We start from the raw sequence: 25,020 nt of genomic DNA on the forward strand, positions 1-25,020 counted from the left end.
CTCTGACAGCTGGCTAAGTGCCTCGGCATTGCTTTATTCTCTGCTGCTCTGACTGGAGAGCCTGGAACATGCTCACCAGCTCCTGCAGCTCCAGGTAGGTAATGAAGAAGAGATCCACATTCACAGTGCTGCAGGGGAGAAACAGGAGGTCAGGAATCTGCCGGATACAACTCACTGACCAACCTGTCAAAGCCAGTGCAATTAACCCGCTCCCACCCGAGCCTTTTGACGTGAACTAGAGTGACAAGAAGCTACAAAACTAAAACAATCTGAAAGACTCCAGCCGGCAGAGCCAATAATGCTGGAAAGCTAGAATATCTGTAGTTAACCTCTGCTCCCTAAACAACAGGCAACTGTAGTACATAACGAACCATGAGGGAATGTTTCCCGGGGCTTTCCAATCTCATACTTGGTGTCATAATCTGTTTATATTTACAGATGTTCTTTTGCAGCTGGGAAATGTGCTTTGGAGCTGTCGCCTTCAGTACCCTAAGCAAAGCCGCTGACAGAGCATGGGGTAGATGCTGGGGATGGGAATGGGGGAACCATCTACCTACTTGGTGAAAAATTTGTTCCAGGTTTTGTGGCATTGTTTGAGATCCCCGTTCACCTCCACGAGAAGCTTGACCAGTGCTTTCCCATTCTCCTCCATGGTCTACAAAGGGAAGGACGGAAAGTTACGCCTGGGTTTTGGTGCCAAGTGATCTATCAACATATCTAGCGACAGCCCGCACCACTGTGGTATCTGAGCAGCTCACAGATTTACCTTCCCCATGCCCCTTCAAAGGTAGGGATATATCATTACCCCATTGGGGATCTAATGCACAGAAAGCGGTGAAGTAACTTCCCCCAGATCACACAGGAAATACGTTAGCAGGGCTGGGCATTGAACCCAGATCTCCACCATGCTAGTACAGTGCCTTAACCACAGGCCATGCTGCCAAGTGAAGGTGGGACATTCTTTGGGTGGCTGCTTCATTCCGGGTTATAATGGGAGATGTGCCAAGCTAGCAGGAGTGACCTGCTCAGACTGACACACAGGAAAGGAGGGGACCGGAGGTGAATGGCAACTGTTCATTTCTTCTTATGGGGACAGTTGGTTGCCTTCTACCCCAGCTGCAGGTGCTCAGCACCTCTGAAAATTGGGCTCAAGGTGTCTTTTGGGCATCCAAAAATCACTGCCCCCTTCTGAAAATTGTGGCCTGAGAAAGCGTCACCTCCCTCTTCCTACCCAAACAGCCCCTCAGCCTGGCCCAGCAAACTGGTGTATGAATGAAAGGGGGATCTGACCTTTACCATTGGCTTCAGGTGCTGCTTCTGCATACAAAACCATTCAGTGGTTCCTGACTGGAAGAGAGAGGGACACAGAATGAAGGGAGAGAAGCAGGAGCTGCAGAGACAACCCAGCCACCCCATTCATCCAGGCACAACAGACACAACAGCACAACGCCTTCATTGTGACTCAGGGTTGAACGCAGGTCAGGCTAGCAGCCCAGAGACACACAGCATGGCGGGGAGCGGGACTCAGCTCACCATCCAGGCTCCATCTCTCACCCTGAGCAGGCAGCATGCTCAGTCCTGGAGGGAAAGGAGCGCCTTGCACTTCTCTAGAGGGGACCCACTGGGCAGTCAAAGGCACAGCGCAGAAAAGCTTTGGAAACGCTACCTCTGCCCCCTCTGCTGGAATCAGGGTCAGGACTCAAGGCCTTTGCACGTTGGCATAAGGGAAGGGACAATGCTCGCGGCTCCAGGAGGAAGTCAGAGGAACCCCTATGGCAGCGGTTCTCAACCTGTTTACCAGTGTGGACCACATATGCAGCTCTCTATGTATTATGTGGGCTGCATCCACACAAAATACATATATACTACCTGTATGTTCCTGAGGATGGTCACATAGGCCATACCTGTGTACTGATTGGGCCGCAAGCAGCCTGTGGGCTGCGAGTTGAGAACCACTGCCCTGTGGGTTGGGGGAGGAGAGAGCACAGAGGTTGTACTGTACCTTGAGAGCCTCCATCACCATCTGCTGAAGGTTAGGGGTCAGAGTACAAAGTTCTTGGAAGGCTTTCATTTTACACATCTGGACCAGGACCCTGTGAAATGAGAATCATTGCTAAGCCACAGCACAACCCAAAGAGCTTCAGAAATGAGAGCCTTGCCACCAGCAACATCTCCCCATGCACACTTTCCTCTATAGAGCTTCCTTCAATGAGAGGCTCCCTATAAGTTATGGCCTAGCTGCCAGGTCACAGACAGAGGGGCAGACATATTCCTATGCTGGCAGCTTGGGAGAGAACCGAATGCTAAGACTTCTTCAGGGCTCTGAACTTGGCAGGACTTATAGTCCAGAGCCCAAATTCACCTCCCACGAAGTGAGAAATACCTTGGGGCAGGAGAGGTTACAGGGGACGGTTTGGAGTTAAAACAACAAACAAAAGCCATCACAGTGTGACAGCTGCCCTCATGGCCAACATACCAGGGGATGAACTGCTGACCTACAGAACTAAAAGCATGAGCTGCTACAGGTTGTGCTAAAGAACCAAACCTCCCTAGGGGGTCTATAACAGACTCATCTCTCCCCGCCAGAGGGACCTGTAACAGGAATTGACCAGCGGGGGTGGGGGTGGGGTGTTACATAAACTCCCAGAGAAAAGTGTTATCCCATAATATAAAGGCCTCTATTTAACCCAGTCAATGCACGCCCATAAGGGAATACTCCCTAGTCATCAGAAGAAAAAATGACAAGATGCCAGTTTAGAATGGGGGAGGTCCCTTGATGTCTGTCTACTTCCTTAGGGGACAGACCCACCAGGGAAAGGCAGAGGAGAGGAGACAATAAAGGGAGCTGGGAATGGAAGTGGGAGAGAGGTTTTCCTGTAGAACAGTCTCCTCGGGGGAAGTAATAGAAGCTCCAATACGCGGGGTGTCAAAAGGTAGACTGGATAATGTCGCATAGGGAACAATCCCACACTAGCCCCAGGAGGATGGGTGGGGCCCTGTTCCTTCTCCAATTGACATTATTCTGTTTATGAAGCATTGCAGCTGGCTGACCTGAGCAATAACTGTAGCCTGTTTGTGGACTCAGGGGCAGAGAGAGGGAAGACAATGCGGTACTTCCGGAGGAGAGAGATTCCATAGGCCAGCAAGGACTGGAAAGATTCGGCCAGCTCTGCTTTCTGGGAAGAAGAAACGGAAGATGCATCAGCAGCAACAGTGACTCTGTGATGGTCACAGCTCCTCAGGTGGACGACGCCTATCCCCAGCCAACATGGCCTCACTACTGAGGGGGGCTATTTCTGGATTTTGCAACATGCCTCTGCCTCCAAAACCATTTTAAGAATTATCTGCCCCACTGTAAAGGGAAGCACGAAGGAATGCCAGCCCTTCTAGGGAGACGCTGAAATTACTCCCAGCAGCCTCTGGGAAGTGAGAGGGAAAAGCAAAACTGAATCACCTCGAACTGATTTCTAGACTGCTTTAGGATCTTAAAAACCATCTAGATGCTTGAGGCATTGGTAGAGGCGCCCTAGTTAAGGCTGAGGTGAGTTTTGCATTTAAAGCAGGGATTTAACCCCACCATAACGAAAAATACAGCAACGGCGAGACGTTCCCAGGCAGGGAACACGGACACAATTTAAGACCCTGAGCGTGACCTGATAGCCAGAGGTCTGTCTCAATGGGGCCAGAACTGGGCGAGCAGACAGGCAAGCTGGACACACAGACAGTGTTATTTGTAGTTTTTGACTGGAATTGAACCACGGAATGGGTATAGAACAGTCAGCAGCAGTGCAAGCTTCCACTCCAATGGGCCTCAGCAAATCGCCCCCTTCAGGGAGAGGGCAGCACAATCTCCATGGCCCATTCCCGGGTCGGCCTGTAAAGAGGTGGCCAACAAGGGTGCCGGGTACCATGGTGGGGGCAGTTTCCGTGGGAACACCAGTCCTCTGTGGGTGGGACTGGGAGCCACCAATGAGGAGTTGCCAGATGGTAAAGATCTTCAGCCACTGCTGGGTTTGAACCAGTGACCTCGAGATGAAGGACTCTCAGCCCATTACCAGTCCCAGCTTCACCGAAGGTAGGGTAACAAAGTCTCTCACCCAGGGCAAGGGACTCCATTTGTAGAATGGCTCCGCAGCATGTCCGCCACTTAACAAGCCCAGCTGGTTGGGGTGAAATCCTACCCCAAAAGCTCAGACCCTACAGCTGGTTCGAGGAGAGCCTAGAGCCAGGTTTTTTAGCATGATCTGTTCCCTGCAAAGGAAACCGCTAAGGAACGCCATCCTTCTAGGAAGGTGCTGAAGCTACTCACAGAAGCCAAAGGGAAGAGCAACCCAGAACCACCTCAATCCGATTTCTAGATTACGACATGATCTTAAAGACGGTCTGTATTATGAGGCGTCAGCAGTGGCTCCTTAGCCCATCGTCAGGTTTTTCACCTAGCTGGCACAGGCCAGGAACTCCTTCTGCAGGGGGCTCCCACCCGAGCAGCACCAATTTGCGGCGCTTCTCAACCAGCCAACGAGGAGACGAGAGAGGTGACATGAAGAGGGTCCCTTGGCTGTCGTGGCTTATTGGCGGCTGTCCCCGGCTCCCCGGATCTCTGCCCCAAGATTGGCTGTGGTGTCTGCTCATACCTGCTCAGATCGCAGCCTTTCCTGGATCCACTGGTACTCGATGCTGGTGATCTGGTGGAGCAGGCAGGTGCAGTTAAACTCTAAGCTCTGGTAGAGTTTGCTGTAAGCCAGCCACTGGCTGCAGTGAAAGGAAAAGAGACACACTCTGAGATTGGGGGCGTGTAGGCCAGGCCCAGTACCCTGCTCAGGTAGGAACACGTTCTTATTACCCCAGGAGGTCAGAATCAGCCACTCCCCAAGACTCGCTCAGGCCCAGAGCTCCTGCCCTGCCTCATCCCATTCCAAAGCTCAGTGCTGCACCCACAGTGTTCACGTGGAGGGAAAGAGAGGGGCAGGGGAAGGGAAAACAGCTTGGGGTAGTGGTAGTGAGAGGTGAGTTCCCCCCCGCCAATCTCCACCTGCCCCAACCCGTAGCGATGGCCGTGTCTGCAGCGTTACAAGAATCAGGGGCTTCCTGGCGCATGCTCACAGGCAAGATGGTGATGGAGAGAATCCCAATAGTTCTACTGCCATAAACATCCAGGGAGAGCATGTCCCGGGGTGCAGGCAGTGACTATGTCTAGAGCGATGCACGAGGCAGAAGTGACCAAACTTATGGAGAAGAGCAAGGAAGTCAGACTACTGACCCTACCATAGGCAGCAGGTGTGGGCATCTGCAGTTCAACAATAATAATATTAATGCTATACTTTGTACTTCCATAGCGCTTGTTATCTGGGGATCTCAAAGCACATCACTAAGCATAGTCTGGCCTCACATGCCTGCAAAATAGGGCCATTTTTACAAACAAAAACACAGAGGGGTTAAAGGACTTGCCCAAGGTCCCCCAGAATCAGTGGCAGAGCTGGAAAGAGAACCCAGGTCTCTTAATTCCCAGACGCCGTTGCCATAATCATTACACAACACTGGCCGAGTGCATGTGGTACTTACGCCATGACCTGGTGAAAGTCAGACAGGTCTTTCTGAGCTGCGTGCAGGTACAGGATCGTTCTGGCATGTTTACTCAGCTCCCCATTCCAGGAAGTACTCCCAGCCTGTACAGGGAAGGAAAGAGCAAGAGAGTTAATCCTGCCTCGCAGAAGAGAAGAGAGAAGAGTCTCCTAGAGCCAGCCATAGAATTTGGATCCTCCTGTGATTTGTACTTGGTTTTCATTTGCCCCACCTCCTCTCTCAAGCTCTAGAATGGGCCCTTCACATGCCACATGGTCATTACACCAGCCCAGGCAAATACCCACATGGTTCAGACACAGGGATGAGCTTACTGGAAAGCTAATGGAAAGTGCTGGGTCAAGCAGTTGTTGCACGAGTGAGGAACAGGGCTGTAGATCTGCCGGCACTGGTCCAGGTTTCATGTCATCTCACACAATTGCCATAGAAACCAAGGTCTTTTAATGGAGACGTCAAAGGAAGGCGCCCTTCTGCCTGTCCCAGGTGGACGTTAAAGATCCCATTGTGCTACGCAGCATGTCCCTTCTCAGTAACACAGGCTGTTGTGTTGGATGCCTGCACCATTGGGGGTAACTCATTGCTTTGGAAAGTCTCTTGGGATACACCCAAAGGTTCTGAAGAGAGCCACAATCTGAGCCATCTGCACTGCAGCATGAAATTCAATCCTTACCCAGCTCCCACCAGCTTCCCTGACCCTTGCTGGCTTCACATGTACCTGGTGCTGCAGGATCTCATAGAGCACTATCTGCTGCAATAGGTGGCGATGGACGGTGTAACTCGGCTGGGTCTTGCTCAAAGAGGTGGCCCTCTGAAAAGAGAAACAAAAGCGGGGAGACGGCTCAGAGTGTGAGATGGAAGAGAGCACGTCTCCACAGGACACCCAACATCCAAGCCATCAGACAAACCTGGAGTCGGATTTAGAGGTCCCTTATTTAATGGCAGGACTTTGGGTTCATGTCCAAGCAACCACAACCTTTGTGAGAGGTTTGACACTGCCTCCTGGAAGAGTTAAACCAAGTGCCCTAGTTTTCAGGGTAATTAATCACCAGGCACCACTGATGCTGAGGCATAGACCTTTATCATGGGAGGACCCATCGAGATGCTAGAGAGTGCCCAAGAGAAAATGGAACAAATAGGATACAAGAGAATGAATTCCCCACTCCTCATCACTACAGCAGCCTGTGGGCCTTCTACACCTCTGAAACCTCCAGAGCAGCAACAGGATCGGACCCGCTGATATAGCCCTGGCAAGCAACCCACAAACCTAGCGTTTAACCTCCTCCCTTCACGAAAAGCTCCTCCTACCTTCTTGTGAGTCATCAGGAACTGCAAGTGGCACTGCCCTCGGTTGGGGTAGGTTTCTGTCCGGGGCTCCAGGTTGTACCATTCGTCAGTCCTGCAATGCAGGTCCTGTAGATAGACAGGCAGATGGATAGTTGTCAAACACTGAAGCGTCAGCGATAGGGGGATGCCCATTCAGAGAATAGGATCCATCATATTAATATGGCAGGAATTTGTAATATTAGACAATTAACCTGTATACTTAATTTAAAAAATAATCCATGGGCTGGAGGCACTTTTCCTTATTTCCTAATTTAGTCTCATTTTTCAATACAAAATCCACCAGCAGCAAAACTGTTGTACATCTCAGCACTGATCACGACCAATAAGTCTTTGCTTATTTACGATATAGCTGAGAATTACCTTGGCCTGAGGGATAGCTGACTATCTGTGGGGGGCTTGCAAAGGCCAGCAGCCCTGGTTAAGCATTAGTTCCTTAAGGAAGTATGGTCTATTGGTGAGAGCAATGGGCTCAGGAGACTGGCTCTGCAGTTGATTGGCTTTGCAGACCTCACTTTACCTTTCTGTCACATGCTGCCCAACCCCTGTGAGATTTAATTAATGCTTGTGACATGCTTTGAGATGCTCAGAGGAAAGATGCTATAGAACAACAGAGCATTATAAGCCTACATCTCCATGCTCACCTGCAAGCGAAGAACCAAGTTCCCAAGGAAGTCATCCTGCCCTTTGTCTTTCCGAGCATCCTTAAACATCCTGGAAAGGAAAATATAAATCAGCTGGGTGAAATGAGAAAATCTTTTCCCAGGAATGTAAAACACCTATAGGCTGTGCAAGGCACTGGAGGGGCCAATCCTGCACTGGGCCAGGAGATGGGTGTGACTGGAGAGAACATAAGAATGCACGGATGGTCTGACCCAGAATAGTCAATGGTCCATCTAGCCCAGTATCCTTTCTTCTCACAGTGGCCAATGCCAGGTGCTTCAGAGGGAATGAACAGAACAGGGAAGTTATCAAGTGATCCATCCCCTGTCGTGAAGTCCTAACTTCTGGTAGTCACTGGTTTACAGACACCCGGGACATGGGGTCGCGTCCCTGACCATGCTGGCTAATAGCCATTAATGGACCTATTTTCCATGAAGTTATTTAATTTTTTTTTAACCCAGTTATACTTTTGGCCTTCACAACATCCCCTGGCAAAGAGTTCCATTGATTGACTGTGTGTTGTGTGAAGAAATACTTCCTTATGTTTTTTAAACCTGCTATTAATTTAATTGGACGATCGCTGGTTCTTGAGTTATGTGAAAGGGTAAAGAATACTTCCCCCTATTCACTTTCTCTACCCCAGGCATGATTTTATAGACCTCTATCACATTCCCCCTTAGTCTTCTCTTTTCTAAGCTGAACAATCCCAGACTTTGTTAATCTCTCCTCATATGGAAGCTGTTCGTTTTTGTTGCCCGTCTCCCTCTTGCTTCTATGATTCTGCAAAACTCTCTCTCCTTCACCTGGGAGTCTCAGCACCAATAGTTAAGTGACCTGCTAAACTAGGGAAGCAAATGATAGGGCACTTTCTCAGCTTCTCCTTGTCAACCATGGTGGATGCAAAGTGCCTGCAGAGCCAGAAACAGCCTGGGTGTAGAGATCACAAACACTCAGTGGTGGTTGATACTCATTTTCCATTCCAATATTATACAAACTGAGCAATTTAATATGTAGATGAGCTGTGGCCCAAGACATGAGCCCCTGGTCCTCCAGGTGCCCCTGGAAGTCAGGAATTTGGAGCCACTGGCTCTATGTCACTACGGGCATGCCTACACCACACGCTGGCTGGCTGCCTTTGCCCAACCCCCCCTATAATCCACAGTGAAAGCTCTCAAATGTGCATCTAGGGAGCACTGTACCCAAAGACGCCAACTCCTTGGGTACGCTGGGGCTGGAGCACCCGCAAGGAAAAAAGGTGGGTGCTGAACACCCAGTGGCAGCCCTCCCCCCCCCGCAGCGTCTCCCACTGGTGGGCCCTGCCGATCAGTGCCTCCCAACTCTTTATCTGTGCCTCCCGCCCACCACGATCAGCTGTTTTGCAGCATGCAGGAGGCTCTGAGGCGGGGTGGGGGAGGAGCCAGGAGCTCGGGGGGGAGGGGGCGGAACGAGGCAGGAAGAGGTGGGGTGGGGGTGGGAAGAGGTGGGGCAGGGCCTTGGGGGAAGGGGTGGATGGAGGCAGGGCCAGGGGCAGAGCTGGGGGTCGAGCACCCCTTAGCACATTGGAAAGTCGGTGCCTGTGATTGTAGGGAGCTTGAGTGCCCATCTTTGAGGTATGGAGCAGAGTGTGTGTTGAGCCCTGACCTGCCCCCTGACAGACCCATGGCTTGTCCTAGGGTTGGGAGGGGCAGAAGTGAGCAGCATGCAGAGCCAGAAGAGCCTCAGCTTAAGGTGTGGGAGGACTAAAGTCATTGCTACAAAGGGGTCCAGGGAAGACAGACAAGTTCTCCCACAACACACCACAAAACAATTCTTAGAGAGGCTCCAGTTGGTGAGGAGCCATGAACTCTGGGATACGCCCCCAGAAATCCTTGTTCCCTCCCAGCCACAGGTAGCTGCCGTGCCAATGTGGGCACAGCTAACCAGGCCTGGGTTCTGCGGCCGTGTGGACTCTCAGACAGGGCCGGCTCCAGGCACCAGCGTTCCAGGCAGGTGCTTGGGGCGGCAGTCAGAACGGGGCGGCAGTGTTTCCGCGGTGGTGGCCCCTCTGTCCCACCGGCTGTGGCGGCAATTTGGCGACGGCTCCTCTGTTCCGCTGGCCGTGGCGGCAATTCGGCGACAGCTTCTCCCTTTTGCCGTCCGCGGCAGAAGTTTTTTTCACTGCTTGGGCTGGCAAAACCTGTAGAGCCGGCCCTGCTCTCAGAGCAGGGTCGGCCAACCCGCACCCACATGAGCCAGGACACGTGGTACACCTGTCACAGAGACATGCCCTGCAGGACAGCAGAACTGTGAGTGGGAAGAGGAGGCTGTGGCCCAGCCAGGAGGAGTTCATCACCGACCAGAGTCCTTGCCACATCCAAAATTCATCTCCCTGTGCCCTGGTCTCTTGCGGTCTGCACGCTGGGTCTCTTTAGTCCAGTACAGCAGACACGAGGATCCCAGGCTGGAGTACATCAGGCCCATCATTGAGGTGACCTATTTGGTGTTGGGCTGGGCAAGGGAAGTATCTGCATCTCTCTTTAAGGACATTCCTGGTACATCTCCAGCGGAGTGCCATGCTCAGAGGAGGCTACCCATTCTAGCCACCTTTGTAGAGATTACACAGACCCAGGGCACAGGGGTTGGGGTGAACGCATACCTGTCTTTATTTCCTTGTCCCTCAGACGCCTCCCTCCTTCCTATAACCTTTAAACATTACTGCTGCAGATAAGGATTAACTAGCGTGAAGAACAGGACACCGGAGTCAAAGGGAAAATCTCCCCAGGAGGGGATGGCGAGCGTTTGACAGAGCTGCTCCCATGCCTGCAGCACAGCAGAGCGAAGGTCTGATGCCCAGCCGGGGAGCCTCCCAAGCGCATGCTGAACAAGGACCTCACAGCGCTGCACTCAGAGCAGCACTCAAGCTGAGCGCGTGCACTGCTAACAGAGCGGGGTGACTGACAGCCCGTCCACCCACTCCCCAGTACCAACCTCTTCAGGCCATGGAGATCTGTCAGCCCTCCCAGCTTATGCCGCATGGATTCCTCCACGTCCAAGTCCCTGCCGGGGAGAGTCAGAAACACAGCAGGTGAGGAGGGGGATCATTGAAAACCGCATTGTTAACGTTCGTTTGCCAGGGGAGCCGCAGGGTCAAAGTCAGGACTAAGGAAGAGGCCCCCAACACACGGACTCCACCGGGCCAGAAGGGGGGGAAATAATCAGGTGTTCAGGGAGGAGAGATGATACTCAGATACAGTGTAGTGCTGGGGGCGGTATAAAACCCTGTCGAGCTAGACGCGATTTCTTGCAGCAATTGTGAAAGGGAGTCTCGACTCCCCACTCCCGCCCCACCTCCAAGGCAACACTCATCCGCCATAAAGAAGGCAAAAGGGCACAAGCCCCAGTTTGACAACGCCTGTGCACATCACCTTTGTAGAGATTACACAGACCCAGGGCAGAGGGGTAGGGGTGAACGCACACCCGTCTTTATTTCCTTGTCCCTCAGACGCCTCCCTCCTTCCTATAACCTTGACATAGAAATTCAGGGCTGGAGTCTCTGTTGCCTTGCACCTCGTGTAACCCTTTCCACCTGTGCAAAGTGACTGCAGAATGCAACTCCTCTGATCCAATGGCACAGCGCACTCACTTTCCACAGGTGTAAAGGACAGTGTGCAGCCATTGGCAGTGGAGGACTGGGCCCCGTGTACATTAGCTGGGGTTCCACACAGGGATCTGTTAGGGTGCAGGCTGCAGGAGCAGTGCTCTCAGAGCCGTGTCTCAGAGCAGGATCTCTGCACACAGACCGGTCTTGAGTTTTCAGCCCCAAGCTGGCATGGGTGCGTACGCTCCATCACACTCACCACATATCCAGATGGAAGCTGGAATTTGCTTCATCATTAAACTCCCTGCAGGATACAGAATCAGAAGACGTTACTCCTGGGATTTCGAGAGGATTTCCACTCAGGCCACAAATATTAGGAAGGGATGGTGAAGGAGAGAGAGATTAAAGGCAGGGAGCCCCCACGCCACAAGCTAGAAACAGTGTAGGCCTGGGGTGTAGCTTTGTGTCAATAAAGAAGACGAGTCAGGCCCCTGGAAACCCTGGTTATTACAACTGGACTGTCACAATTGCTCTCTAGTTCTCTCGGGGCACTCCCAGGTTTATGGGTGGTCAATATGTTTCAGGTGCTCAGTTTGTGTTCTGATTCCTAGAGTGGTGGCAGGCCTTTGGCTGGACTACCTTCAGATTTTTCTGGCTTGCCCAAGAATACCAGAAAGAGAAGCCCCCGGGCTGACAAATATGGAAGACACAGGGCAAAATTATTCATAGAAGATCCAAGGAAGTCTAATCCCTGCAATAGACCTGGCCTGCTAGACAAGAGCCAGATACCCACTGAGGTGTATCAACTGCAAAAATTAAAAAAAAAATACCCCACATCAGCTGGTCTCAGAGCCCAGGTCTACAGACTTGGGTTCATGGGGCTTGTGCTACAGTGCTAAAAATAGCCCAGTCCCGTCGCTGGGCCTCAGAGCCTGAGCTCCAGCCAGAGCAGGAATGTCTATAGGGGCTGTTTTCAGTGCCGGAGCGTGAGCCCAAGTCCTTAGAGCCAGGCTGTGAGACTCGTTGCCAGGGGTGTTTTGGTTTTGCAGTGTAGACATAACCTGAGAGATCATTGCACCTCACTTTTCCACTGTCTCCAATTTCTTTACCAGGCTAAAACAACACAGGAGCTTCTGCTCTTTCCAACAAGCAGAGGCCTGTGTTTATAGCACAGCATCCTGGCTTGTAATCCTGCCAGTCCCCCCTGCCCCTCACAAACTACTAGCAATGTTACCTCCCAGTTTATGTCAATCACAAAAAACAAACTTTGGACCTAGATTCCTTGCCAGTGGTCCTTGCAAGCAGAAAGGAAACAGCTGTGGCAGCAGAGAAGTGAAAGGAAGGGACAACGGGGAGACCTACAGTATAAATGTCTCATTCCACACAGGAGTGAGAGTTTGATTTATGACTTGGGTGCGGTGTGTCTGGTCTTCGGGGATCATGTCTTTCACCACAGCCTTTAATGGCTTTTTGTTCTCCATATGGGAGCTGCTGTCGCTGGAAGGCTCCTGTCTCTTTGATTCTATCCCCAGCAGGCAGTATGGGTCGCTGAACCCTGCAACCACAAGGCATAAAAAAAATAAAATTTCCTCCAACAGAATTATCTATTGTGACAAAATGCAACACCCAGCCTTTGTGCCAAGGTCCGCCTGCCTCTTGGGGGAATGGACAATGATAACAATACTTTGCACTAGGCGCCTTCAATCTGAGGAGCTCAAAGCGCTTCACAAACATTAATTAATCCTCACATTGCATCTTAAAAATAGGGAAACCAAGGCACAGATGGGTGACCAACTTGCCCAAGGTGAGACAGCGGATGTAAGAACAGAACCCAGATCTCCTGGCCCAGTCCCCTGCTCAGGAACATATATATATATGCGTCATACATCTATTCACACTCACCACTGACATCTTTACCCAGAATGTCTTTGGCTTGCTTCACAGTCACTTTCAGACAAAAAATTGGTTTCTGGAATTAAAAAATAAACAAAAAACAACTCATCTCACCTGAAGGAAAAATCTCCATCATACACAGAAGTGACTGTGTGTTAGATTTATTTGTAAACCCCATGATAAAACAAGGAAGCAGCACACACTGTTTCAATATTGCCAACCCCACGCACTCAAATACCAGGCCCCAAAAAATCATGAGAAAATGGCTGAGAAAAGATCTTTTAAAAATAATAAATGTGGAGGTTGGGTTTTTTTAATTTGCATTCTGTTTTTTTTAGCTTTTATGGAGCACTCGGGTCATATTTCCAGGAGGACTGGAAACTTACTTAAAAAAAAAAGAAAGAAAGCGGATTCTCACATAATCATGTGACTCCAGAAGCTGAGAGTTTAAGGAAAACATCAAGCATCTCTCTCCCCTTGCTTCCTCTCTGTACACATCTGCCCGCTGCCATTTCCAATTCAGCTTTTGTGGCAATCCCCCTCTCGCTAAGCCCTCCCCTCCTTGGGGAGATGATGTACAGCAGCCCCTTCAGAGCAGTGTAGGAAATGCAACTGACCATTGTCCAAGCAGTGAAACTGACCATACGTTGTGCTGTCAAACGCACAAAGTACTGTAAATAAGCAGAGGCCTGTCTTTATAGCACAACCTCCTGACCTGTCAGTCCTCTTCAACCACGAGCACACAATACCTCCCAGACTGCATCAATCATGAAGACCAAAGTTTGGACCTAAATGAGCAGCAGGGTCACAATGTGTTCAGAAGCTGACAGTGTCCCTTTTAAGGATGCAATTGGAAAGTTGCAGACAGACAGATCCCTTCAGCACCACACGTGACTCTCTGTAGCTATCTCTTTTTGCTGTCAGAGGTCAGTGCTGAGAGAGGTGGCAAAGTTCTCTCAAGAAACAAAAACCAAACCCAACCAACAATACTTTCAACTGCTTCTGAGCCCTGATCCTCTCCCACCTCTGCACAGAGGGGAACAAATTAGTCACTGAACTTCCGAGGGACTAAAGAGGAAGTTGTTTAGTCACCTTTTCCATCCATGGGAGCTGTGGAAATATGCGGTAGAGTGAGCAAGGCCAAAGGAAACATCTGAGGACAAGGGACTTATGGGAAATATTGCCCCCAACCCCTCAGCTCCAGGCCAGGTGCACAGAGGGTCTCTCTCCTCCAGAATCCACTCCCGCCCATGTGGGCAGCAGAGCTGGCTCCTGACAGTGCTGCTGTTCGCCACTAGGCTGCATTCTGTAATTCCACTAAGCAGCACTGAGTGGGCAGGAACATGCCCCATGAGTATGTCGACCCTGAAGCTGGATATGTAACTTCCAGCTCAGGCAGACGTACTCACGCTAGCTTTCATTGAGCTAGCAGGCTAAAAATAGAAGTGTAGCTGCCAGGGCTCAGAGAGTGGGATGGGCTAGGGTCCCAGGCAGGATTGTATGAAGTGAGGCCAGCCCATCCTGCCGCCCACACTGCCAGAGCTACACTTCTGCTTTTAGCACGCTAGCTCGTTGACAGCTAGTGCACAAACATCTTCCTCAGCTGGAAATTTCACCTCCAGTTCCCACGCAGTCGTTCCCACAGTCTGGCTCCTACCGCCTTTTCGTAACTGGTCTTTCAGCCCCACAGACTTTGCAGAGGGGACAAAGGCTGACAGGTGGGGGATCATCCCATATAAGTCACCTACCCCTTTCCAGAACCTCACCCTGGCTGGTTGGTTTCCCTCCTCGCTCCCCAAAACATAAGGCTTTAATCTGGATTTGATAGCAATGACTGTCAGTATCGAAGGACAAACTTGGACTATGGATAGTCCACCTGGGCCTTAGCTAACCAGCTGCTGTCCTACCATTAAATAGGGCACAGGATTTAGGACCAATCCTTGGGGATATCCATATTAAACACACCTCTGGCATTGACCTAGCCCTCTGTGTTGTTCCACATAACTGAAGCACTGAGGTCAGTAGCATGTGTGCAAGCTGTAGATACTCACGGCCATGTCACCTGAACGTTACCACTCTGTAGAATGAGGAATACTTTGAGTTCTTGCTACAGACGCATTGCCCTGGGGTGGGCACACACTTAAGAGACGATGCCTGTATCTATCACACATTCATGTACACACATGGGCTGACCCTGCTGAGCTCAGTGGGAGTTTTAGAGGGGCTAGGCCCACAGGGGGAAGTGACCCAGCACAAATTCTGCTGGCATTGAAGTTGTCTGCGGAATAGAAATATACGGAGCCTGCCCCTACTTATGGGTGGTGTGATCTGGGGGAGATGGTCAGACTTTACCTCCAACTCTCTGACCCGCTGCAGTATAACGTGATGCTCCTCTGGGTCCATGCTGAAGGCCTGTTTTAAATATTACAGAAGACACAGTGTTGGCTTTATAACAATGGTACCTGGAATACATCCAAGGGCTTCCCACTACTCCCTTCCTCTGGGAGCCAGCTGGCACTCATGAAGGGTTTGATGGGAAAGGATAGAACAGCTTAAACTAAGCCTAATCCAGACCCAGACTCATGAACACTTGGGTGCAGTCCACACAGACTTCCTAGCCTGTCCATCCCCTAGATAAAGGCTTCTTCCCAGCCAGACTGCTCCTCTCAGCTGCACTTCCGCCCCCAGCCGCTGTGCAGACTCTGCTGCCCTTCCCCTTCACCATTATTTTCTTCCCAGACCCAGGTCCCCGACCCTTCTGCAGCCCTGCTCAAGCGGCTGGCTGGTGTGACTCAGCGTTGTCCTGTGCTGCTGACTGCTGCTCTGACTATGACTCATGCCTGTGTCCAGCAGACCCCCTCTAACTGCAGGAGCTCAGAGAAAAGATTCATGCCTTATTCCGTCTCTGCAGAGCAGCCCCGGCAGCTGCGGGGATCTGAAATATGGAGAGAAGAACTCCCGCTCAGTGTGGGACAGAGGGAACTCCAGGGCTAGGGGCATGGAGGTGGCCTCTTCCCTATGTGGGATTGAGGGAGTTTGGGGGGCGAGAGGTACAGAGAGAGGATAGCAAGAGGACAGGAACGTAGGGCAGGGTTTCAAGGAGCTGCAGGACAGGCACTCTCCCTTGACCTGGATGGGGATGGGGTTGGGGTTGAGCCCAGGGACTGACCTTTTGCACATACTCGTACAATTCATCTGTGTTGGCATCATAGGCGGGTTCGGGCTTGCCCTGGCGGTGCAGGATGGTGTAGAGAACCTCCTCGTACAAGAGATTGAGCTGCAGGGCAAGGGGGTGACAGGTCACAGTCAGCTCCTCCTCTAGACATTGTGTGAGCTAGTCTCCGGCATGCTGGATGAGGTCTTTTCTGGGGTGGGGGTGGTGGAGGGCGTACGGATTGTACTCTTAAATGTTTCCTCCACAAAACACAAGGGGAAATGTGTTTGCTCTCTTTTCACAAACTGTGTCTGCTGCCCAGAATAAGCAGCAGGACATACTATCTAGAAAGCCCCTGGCCATGTTATCCCATGCTTCAAATCAAGCCTGTTATATGCCCCCTTCGGCATCGGCTCAGTAGAACACACTTGCTTTCAGGCATACAGACGATGGGCAGCTTGTACAGCAATGCACTTCCCCGCACTTTGCTAACGGGAATAGATGAAGTTGAAGCTGGAGCAGGCTGGTAGCAACTGGACATTGTTATAATCAAACCCAGTTCTAGAGGTGTTTTGTCAACATGGCAATTACCACTAATTATCCTCTTTGTTGGCAGTCTCTACAGACTAGGGGAACCAGATGTCCCCATTTTATGGGGACAGTCCCGATTTTTGGGTCCTTTTCTTATATAGGCTCCTATTACCCCCCACCCCGTCCTGATTTTTCACATTTGCTGTCTGGTCACCCTACAACAGAGGACTAGTACTCAGTAAGGCTGGAACTTGTGCTAAGGCACATTGCAGGGAAGCTTGCATTGCTACTGCCTGTCTATATGGATAGAAAAAAGGACGTCCATATGCAGGGCTGCCAACCCTTTTACCAACACTCCACTGATTAAAGAAACAATGCCAGACTCATACCTCTCGCCTGGAAAATCGGTGGGACAGGTCCATCTAGAAGAAACAAGAAAGACAGAGAGACACGTTTCCGTTCAGTTTTGATGGCATAACAGAACATCTTTTTCCATCAGATGCTTTTTCAGAGAATGCAACAAGGGCAGGTGTGCTTCCTTCTCCTCTCTGCATGCTTTTAAAAACGAAATGTAGATTGTGACAGAAGCATCAACTTCCTCCAATAGCTATGTTAAGTGCATGAAGCATTGTGGGCCAGGGATTGTATGGTCTTCCCTGGGGTTGGGGGACCACAGCCCTTCAGGTGCTAGGACAGCAGGGCATGATTAGGCAAATTCACTCAGGTTGTAACACCTCCCAAGAGGTACCAACACCCACAGAGGCTCACATATACTGATTCAAACCAGATTCTCTAGAGAACCAACAGACCAAAAAAGGACTTTTGGATAAATAGCCTGAGTTTAAACTGACTCAGGCCCTGCTTTTGGATCCAGCAGGACAGAAGCTTTTGTCCAAGGGAGGCCCCAATCCTCCCTGGGACAGGTTAGAGGGATGTGACCCATTCTTGGAGGTGCTTGTTCTCAGCTGTTATGAACTTGGGACCACAGAAAACCCCCTTGGTGGCGTTTGAAGGACTGATCACATGCCGGAGACCTTTTGGAACTGGGGTGATCTCTGGCAGGCTTATTACCATGCATGTAGGTTCTCTGTTTTTAATGTTTTCTCTAGGATGCTTTTACCTTAAAAATAAATGTGCTTGCTTAGGAAGAGCTGTGTTGTAACTTAACTGTGGGCAATTTTGCTGTTTATAACCTCTGAGGAAGGGAAGCAAAGCAGGCTTGCTTAGGCAGTCTAACTTGCTGGGGAATTCACAGAGTAGGTAGGGAACTGTGCAGCCTGAAAATAATCTGATCAGCAGGGAGAGGACACATGACTGCACCCAAGAGAGGTAATGGCCGGGGAGTGAGAAGCCTAAGAAGCCTGAAGCACTGAGGTCAGTAGCATGTGTGCAAGCTATAGATACTCACGGCCATGTCACCTGAACGTTACCACTCTGTAGAATGGGGAATACCTTGAGTTCTTGCTACAGAAGCATTGCCCTGGGGTGGGCACACACTTAAGGGACGATGCCTGTATCTATCACACATTCATGTACACACATGAGCTGACCCTACTGAGCTCAGTGGGAGTTTTACAGGGGCTAGGCCCACAGGGGGAAGTGACCCGGCACAAATTCTGCTGGCATTGCAGGTGTCTGCAGAATAGAAATATACGGAGCCTGCTCCTACTTATGGGTGGTGTGATCTGGGGGAGATGGTCAGACTTTACCTCCAACTCTCTGACCCGCTGCAGTATAACGTGATGCTCCTCCGAGTCCATGCTGAAGGCCTGTTTTAAATATGCCTTTGGTACACCATAGAGGGGAAAATACAGGTGCAGGTGCCCTCAATTGTGACAGATTATTTTGGAGACTCAAGAACATGTGTCAAGGTTCCTTCCCCACTCTGAACTCTAGGGGGTTCAGATGTGGGGACCTGCATGAAAAACCCCCTAAGCTTATTTTTACCAGCTTAGGTCAAAACTTCCCTAAGGTACAAACTATTTTACCTTTTGCCCTTGGACTTTATTGCTGCCACCACCAAGCGTCTAACAAATATATAACAGGGAAAGAGCATGCTTGGAAATGTCTTTCCCCCCAAAATCCTCCCAAACCCTACACCCCCTTTCCTGGGGAAGGCTTGATAAAAATCCTCACCAATTTGCATAGGTGAACCAAGACCCAAACCCTTGGATCTTAAGAACAATGAAAAAGCAATCAGGTTCTTAAAAGAATTTTAATTGAAGTAAAAGAATCATCTCTGTAAAAGCAGGATGGTAAATATCTTACAAGGTAATCAGACTCAAAACATACGGAATCCCTCTAGGCAAAACCTTAAGTTACAAAAAGACACAAAAACAGGAATATCCATTCCATTCAGCACAGCTTATTTTATCAGCCATTTAAACAAAACAGAATCTAATGCATATCTAGCTAGCTTACTTACTAAGTTCTAAGATTCCATTCCTGTTCTGTTTCCGGCAAAAGCATCACACAGACAGACAGAACCCTTTGTTTCCCCTCCCCACCCCCTCCAACTTTGAAAGTATCTTGTCTTCTCATTGGTCATTTTGGTCAGGTGTCAGCAAGGTTATCCTAGCTTCTTAACCCTTTACAGATAAAAGGGTTTTCCTCTGGCCAGGAGGGATTTAAAGGTGTTTACCCTTCCCTTTATATTTATGATAACATGCATAGCCTGTACTTCTAGATCAGCTGTTCTCAACTTTCCAGATTAGTGTACCCCTTCCAGGAGTCTGATTTGTCTTGCGTACCCCAAGTTTCATCTCACTTAAAAACTACTTGATTACAAAATCAGACATTAACATACAAAAGTGTCATAGCACACTATTAATGAAATATTGCTTACTTTCTCATTTCATCATATAATTATAAAATAAATTAATTGGAATATATTGTACTTACATTTCAGTGTACGGTACATAGAGCAATCCAAACAAGTCATTGTATGAAATTTTAGCTTGTACTGGCTTCCTTAGTGTTTTTTATGTAGCCTGTTGTAAAACTAGGCAAATATCTAGATGAGTTGATGTACCCCTGGAAGACCTTGAGAACCACTGGTCTAGATGGTCTATTGGCATAGTTACACATCATCTTGGAAAATCTCGACCCTCCAGGCCTACAGGTGCTATGCACAGAATCATTGCCTAGGGCCAGACAACTAACTGCTCCATCACAGGAGGGCCACCACACAACACAGGGCTTTGAAGAGGTGCCTTTAGGGCTGTACTCACAACTCTTTGAGGGACAGTCATGTGTCTTGACAACAGGCCCTTCACAGGGGGTTCATATCACTGTAAAGGGCCTTGACAGAATACCAACAGAATGTCACAGGCAGATGGGTAGGGCCCATACACGGTGTGTTCCATAATGTCATAGAGCCCGAGCAGTGTGCCCATCAGAGCACCCCTGCACTAAGCACAGCCGTTCAAGCTTTGATAGTATGGTCTGGAAGGTCTCAGCATAGCGCCTCCACAATGTCAAATGTACGTGGCCAACAGGGCCAGGCAGCAAATCAGAGACAGGGCAGTCGTGCCTCACCGGAACTCACAAAGACTCAGCCACTTCACACTCAGCGTGGGCAAGTAAACAAGAGCCCTGCACCATACAACTGAAACACCCGGAGAAACAGCAAAATAGAAACTTACACCCTTCCCTCACTGCAGGCAGAACAAACCTTTGTGAGGTTTCAGTTTAACGAGGGATTTGGGCAAGTTCTGCACACCCCAGTAGGGTTTGGTGTGGAGACAAGGCATGTGGTGTCTAAGAAAATACCCCTCCCGCTTGGCATCTGTACTGTGCAGCACTTTCCCTATCAGGGTTGCTCCACCCAATGGATTTATTTCAAGGGGGCAGTGGGAGCCACTTGGAGGGGAAAGGCAGGTGAAGGGGACTGGGACATACTACCCAACAAGGTCCCATGAATCTCCTAGTCAGCCCCAGCTCATCCCTCCATTCCCCGGTCAGCTCTGCAAGGGGCAGAAGCAGACAAGGGACAGTTAGGGGGTGTGGAGCACATGTAGCTGGGCTCAGTAACCTAACGCAGGTGCAACCACTGGGTATGCAAGGAGAAGGAAAGACAGCAGCGGGTGTCTGGTAGTGAAGAGATTTGAGAGAGGGCAAATACTACTTGTCTTCCAATTCATTTTAAATAACTGCAGACTTGTATTGTATCCCAGGTTAGGGAAGGACTTTCTTTCATTGCTCTACACAGAGGAAGAGTATAGTTTGTTTTTGTTTGGGGATAGACTGCTCGCCCTCCTGGAGAGAGAAAGCCCACAGTGTGACAGGACCCCTGGGAATCCTTCACTAGGAGCATAGCTGACCTGAGAAACTCTTGGCAGCAGTAGGTCAGAGACAAAGGCTGTAGATACATTTTTAAAGGCTGGATAACTTTGTGACCAATAAACACTTGTAACTAGGCAAGCCAAGATAAGTTGAGGAGGACCTAAGTCTCATGCTTTCAGGTGTCAGTTTGTTGTCTCAGGAAGGAATTTCCTCTCCCCCCACACTCACCATCAGAAGAGCAGAACTGACCACCTGGGTTGGTGTCCCTAGCTCTGAAGCCTCAAATATTGACCACTGCTGAAGGACAAATATGTTCATTTGGTATGACCAACCCTATGTGCCTAGGGAGTGCAGCACGTTCTTCGCTCAGGTCCTGGGTTCAGTACAGTTAAAAGTGAGGCCTTTACGGAAGCACCAGATGCTCCTCTAAGAAGATCTGGGATCTCCTGGTACTTTTGAATGTTTCACATTCTAGTCTGGTGGTGCTATTGTGAACTTATGGACATAGAAATCCATTCTAAACAGGCAGCTGTTCAACATGGGGAAGAAAAAAAAACCTTCAGGAGGAAGAGACAATTTCTTCCAATTCAATTATCCAGGCAAGTAATGGCAGCCAATCAAAAATGGCAGCAGAGCCCTTTGCTATGGACAATTCCTTGGATTCCAGCATTCATGACGCCAGGAGCAAGAGTGTGGGCTTGGGGCAAACACATCTTGAATCAGGTCAGGAGTTACTGGTGAGGGACAGACACATTCAGAAGAATAGGAGAGATGCTAATGTGGCATTTGAGCCATGTGGTATATGAGTATCTTGTTGTTCCATTCATTATGAAGGTCAGTAGTGTGCATGATTGATTCAAAAAAACTAGAAAAGTTCATGGAGGATAGGTCTATCAATGGCTATGAGCGAGGATGGGCAAATATGGTGTCCCTAGCCTCTGTTTGCCAGAATCTGAGAGTGGACGATGGCATGGATCACTTGATGATCACTCTGTTCTGTTCATTCCCTCTGGGGCACCTGGCATTGGCCACTGTCGGAAGACAGGATAATGGGCTAGATGGCCCTTTGGTCTGACCCAGTATGGCCGTTCTTATGATTAAAGAAAGGACAGATGAGATTCTCGGTATAAAGGTTTGGGGAATTCCAGGGATTATGGCGCAAGGTGACTAGAGGCTTCTTTACAAATAAATGCCTAAGTTTTGTAGAAAGGAGCCACTAACCCCCACACTTTCTCTGTAGAGCTTGTTTTCCTAGAAACACCATGATGTTTGCATTTTATTGTCATGTCACATAGTCAGTGTGATTTCCCTTTGAGACAGTGTTGTTTTGGGTTTATAAAGTTAACACAGAAAAGCCAAGAGGATATATAAATCCTAAATGTATTTTCCAGGAAGGAACTATTGTCCTGACAGCAACATTATGTTGCTCCTTGTTGATATATGGGTGCCTCCTATAAGTGGAGAAGGGGTAATAATAGTATCTGATCTTCTGACGGTTACGCATTTGACCTTTGCTATGAACAACAACAAAATGTTTGATCTCTAGTATCAAGCATTCTTTACCTTATAATGTGTGGGTCATGATAACATGGTGGACCCTATATTGCAGCGGGGTGAATTTTTGAAAACTTGTTTATCTTTGTGCATTATGTAAAAAGAAACTCAATCAAAACCAAAAATGACACATGGGCTCTGAATCTACAACACCCAAGCACGGAGCATATTTGGATCCGATCCAACTGGGAATCGATCTGTTCCTTCTTTGTTTATTGGGTGGGACCAGCCCTTCTGATCCCAACCACCCCAAACTTTGGGGAAGTTCAGCTCCCAGCTCTGTGGTGCAAGCTCATCTCTAAACAAAATGGGATCTTTCCAGCCAATGTCCTTTCCTCTGCCAAAGCCAAAGATACCAGCAAATCCTCACAAGCACCAAGTTATTTCTCTTTGGAGACTTCTCAGCCTGGTAGTAGGGGCTAGTGCAGGGCTTCTCAACCTTTTTCTTTCTAAGGTCCCCCCAACATGCTATAAAAACTCCACGGCCCACCTGTGCCATAATCACTGGTTTTCTGCAGATAAAAGCCAGAGTCGGCGTTAGGGGGAGCAAGCAGGGCAATTGCCTGGGGCCCCAGGTCAGAGCCCCAGGTGAAGCTACATAGCGCAGGCTTCAGCCCTGGGTGGCAGGGTCAGGACCCCGGGATTCAGCCCCATGCGGTGGGGCTTTGGCTTTCTACCCTGGTCCTCAGGGAGTCTAATGCTGGTCCTGCTTGATGGCCCCCTGAAACCTGCTTGAGGCCCCCTAGGGGGCCCCAGACCCCTGGTTGAGAACCACTGGGCTAGTGCACACCCAGTGTTCTCAGAAGGTGAGTGGGTCTTTATTTCACAGGTTTCAGAGTATTTCACAGATATTCGCTCACTCAACCCACAGCCTGAGAACTAGCAACACATTCCTAGCACACAGCATCGCCTGACGAGTGATGATTTCACCACCCCAAACTGGGCGATCAGGTTATGTTTTAACTGGACATGGTATGGTTTAAATTCTCATGTGGCCTGTAGCCTTTATCTCACAGCAGCATAATGACTAGGCACAAGAAATCAAGCATGGGACAGTTAAAGGACAGGGTGAAAAAGCATGATCACATCACCTTGCAAGAGATCAGTTTCAAATTTTTCTTACACCACAAGTGAAATGAGTGTTCCTTTTAGCTCAGGGCTCAGCACACACATACGCCCATCACAAAACCACCATTCAGTTTCACCAAAGGCAGCCCCCACAGCTCAGGAAAGGTCCAAGAGTGAACTAGCAAGAGATGGTAAACATGCAGAGGCTGATGAGGGCTCAGTAGTACTGGAATGGCAGAGATGCAATAGCTGCATTACTTACAGGATCTGTGTGTTAAAAAAAGAGATGGAAACAATTCTTTTAATACAAAAATTAGGGCCAAAGTAATCCCAGAGGTATTTGACTGAAGTTAGTAGTTACACCCAGGATGAATTTGATCCTTAAACTATAGGGGGAGGGAAAGCCATATCTACCCTCATTGTTCCAGTCTGCTAGGTGGTCCCTGGCAAATAGCAGGAGGCAGCTGGAAGCTGTATTTCGCTCTTTGGTTCCTGAATAGCTCTGCTTGCAATGATCCTTTCTAAAAGCAGCACATTCCAGCTTCTGCAGCCTCCCGGTCCTTGGAGCACCTCCCGTCTTGGAAACACTTCATTTAGATTGTCCCCTACACCGGGCTTGAAACAGAGTATTGTACTTCCCTCGGGGTCGCTGCAGCAGAGCGTAAAGACCTTTCTCTAGGACCCTCTTTCTGTGGATCAAAAGCCTCCCAGCCCTCCAACCATCCTTCAGACTGAACCACGAGTGCAGCCAAGTTTCAAGCACAAATGGAAAGAACTTTGTTCTTCCTCAATACAATCCTTTATACGCTGGACACCAGATCCACTTCTTCCCCCCGTTGCAGGTTGCAGCGGGGCTGTAAGAGGGGAGGAGAGAAGCTGTTTTTGTCTCTCTCTCTCTCAACACTTTCATGGCCCCCCATATAGAAACAACTGTCTCTTTCTTTTTTGCCTGGGTAACCCACACACCTCCTGGCACCGAGACCACTTAGAGAGATCAAATGAGTCTGCTCTACAGGCTTAGCTAAACAGCCTGTTGGCTTTTAGCTCATGCGGTAGAGGCTCATGCTTTAAGTTCCGGAGACACCTGGTTTGAGCCCACCTGCCGAGGACCAGGGTCTGTCAGCACTGCACCAGCCTATAGGAGAAACAACTTGATTAATTTAATAGTGTTTGTTCTGGGGTTGGTTGGTTTTTTGTTCTTTTGCTCATTTGTGTGTGCATGGAGATTATTATGGAAAAGCTAAGCTGAAGAACCACAGTTTGCATTTAGTGCAGAACGTCCTGAGGCCTGTGGTCATTCTTGCCTCTAGTGGGAGGGAGTTCCACAGTCTAGGTCCAGGTCTTGTGAAAGTCTCCTGCACTCATAGAATCATAG

General features: G+C 49.5%; 1 protein-coding gene across 5 annotated transcripts in view; it reads right to left on the reverse strand.

Moving 5' to 3' along the window:
* Nucleotides 1-25,020, reverse strand: part of UNC13D (unc-13 homolog D) — a 57,641-nt gene that overhangs the window by 18,424 nt on the left and 14,197 nt on the right. For all 5 annotated transcript variants that reach the window (XM_073312088.1, XM_073312092.1, XM_073312089.1 and 2 more), the window contains 17 exons: nucleotides 17,129-17,161; nucleotides 16,224-16,331; nucleotides 15,407-15,466; nucleotides 13,064-13,130; nucleotides 12,524-12,716; nucleotides 11,421-11,465; nucleotides 10,552-10,620; nucleotides 7,566-7,635; nucleotides 6,886-6,990; nucleotides 6,296-6,388; nucleotides 5,563-5,666; nucleotides 4,635-4,752; nucleotides 3,052-3,176; nucleotides 2,003-2,093; nucleotides 1,291-1,347; nucleotides 558-655; nucleotides 77-128 (listed from right to left, as the gene is read on the reverse strand). In XM_073312088.1, coding sequence (XP_073168189.1) covers nucleotides 77-128; nucleotides 558-655; nucleotides 1,291-1,347; nucleotides 2,003-2,093; nucleotides 3,052-3,176; nucleotides 4,635-4,752; nucleotides 5,563-5,666; nucleotides 6,296-6,388; nucleotides 6,886-6,990; nucleotides 7,566-7,635; nucleotides 10,552-10,620; nucleotides 11,421-11,465; nucleotides 12,524-12,716; nucleotides 13,064-13,130; nucleotides 15,407-15,466; nucleotides 16,224-16,331; nucleotides 17,129-17,161 — 1,488 coding nt within the window. The remainder of the gene's footprint in view (nucleotides 1-76; nucleotides 129-557; nucleotides 656-1,290; nucleotides 1,348-2,002; nucleotides 2,094-3,051; nucleotides 3,177-4,634; nucleotides 4,753-5,562; nucleotides 5,667-6,295; nucleotides 6,389-6,885; nucleotides 6,991-7,565; nucleotides 7,636-10,551; nucleotides 10,621-11,420; nucleotides 11,466-12,523; nucleotides 12,717-13,063; nucleotides 13,131-15,406; nucleotides 15,467-16,223; nucleotides 16,332-17,128; nucleotides 17,162-25,020) is intronic.

This window comes from Lepidochelys kempii, chromosome 14 (assembly GCF_965140265.1).
Source record: "Lepidochelys kempii isolate rLepKem1 chromosome 14, rLepKem1.hap2, whole genome shotgun sequence".
In the NCBI taxonomy this organism is placed as follows: domain Eukaryota; kingdom Metazoa; phylum Chordata; order Testudines; family Cheloniidae; genus Lepidochelys; species Lepidochelys kempii.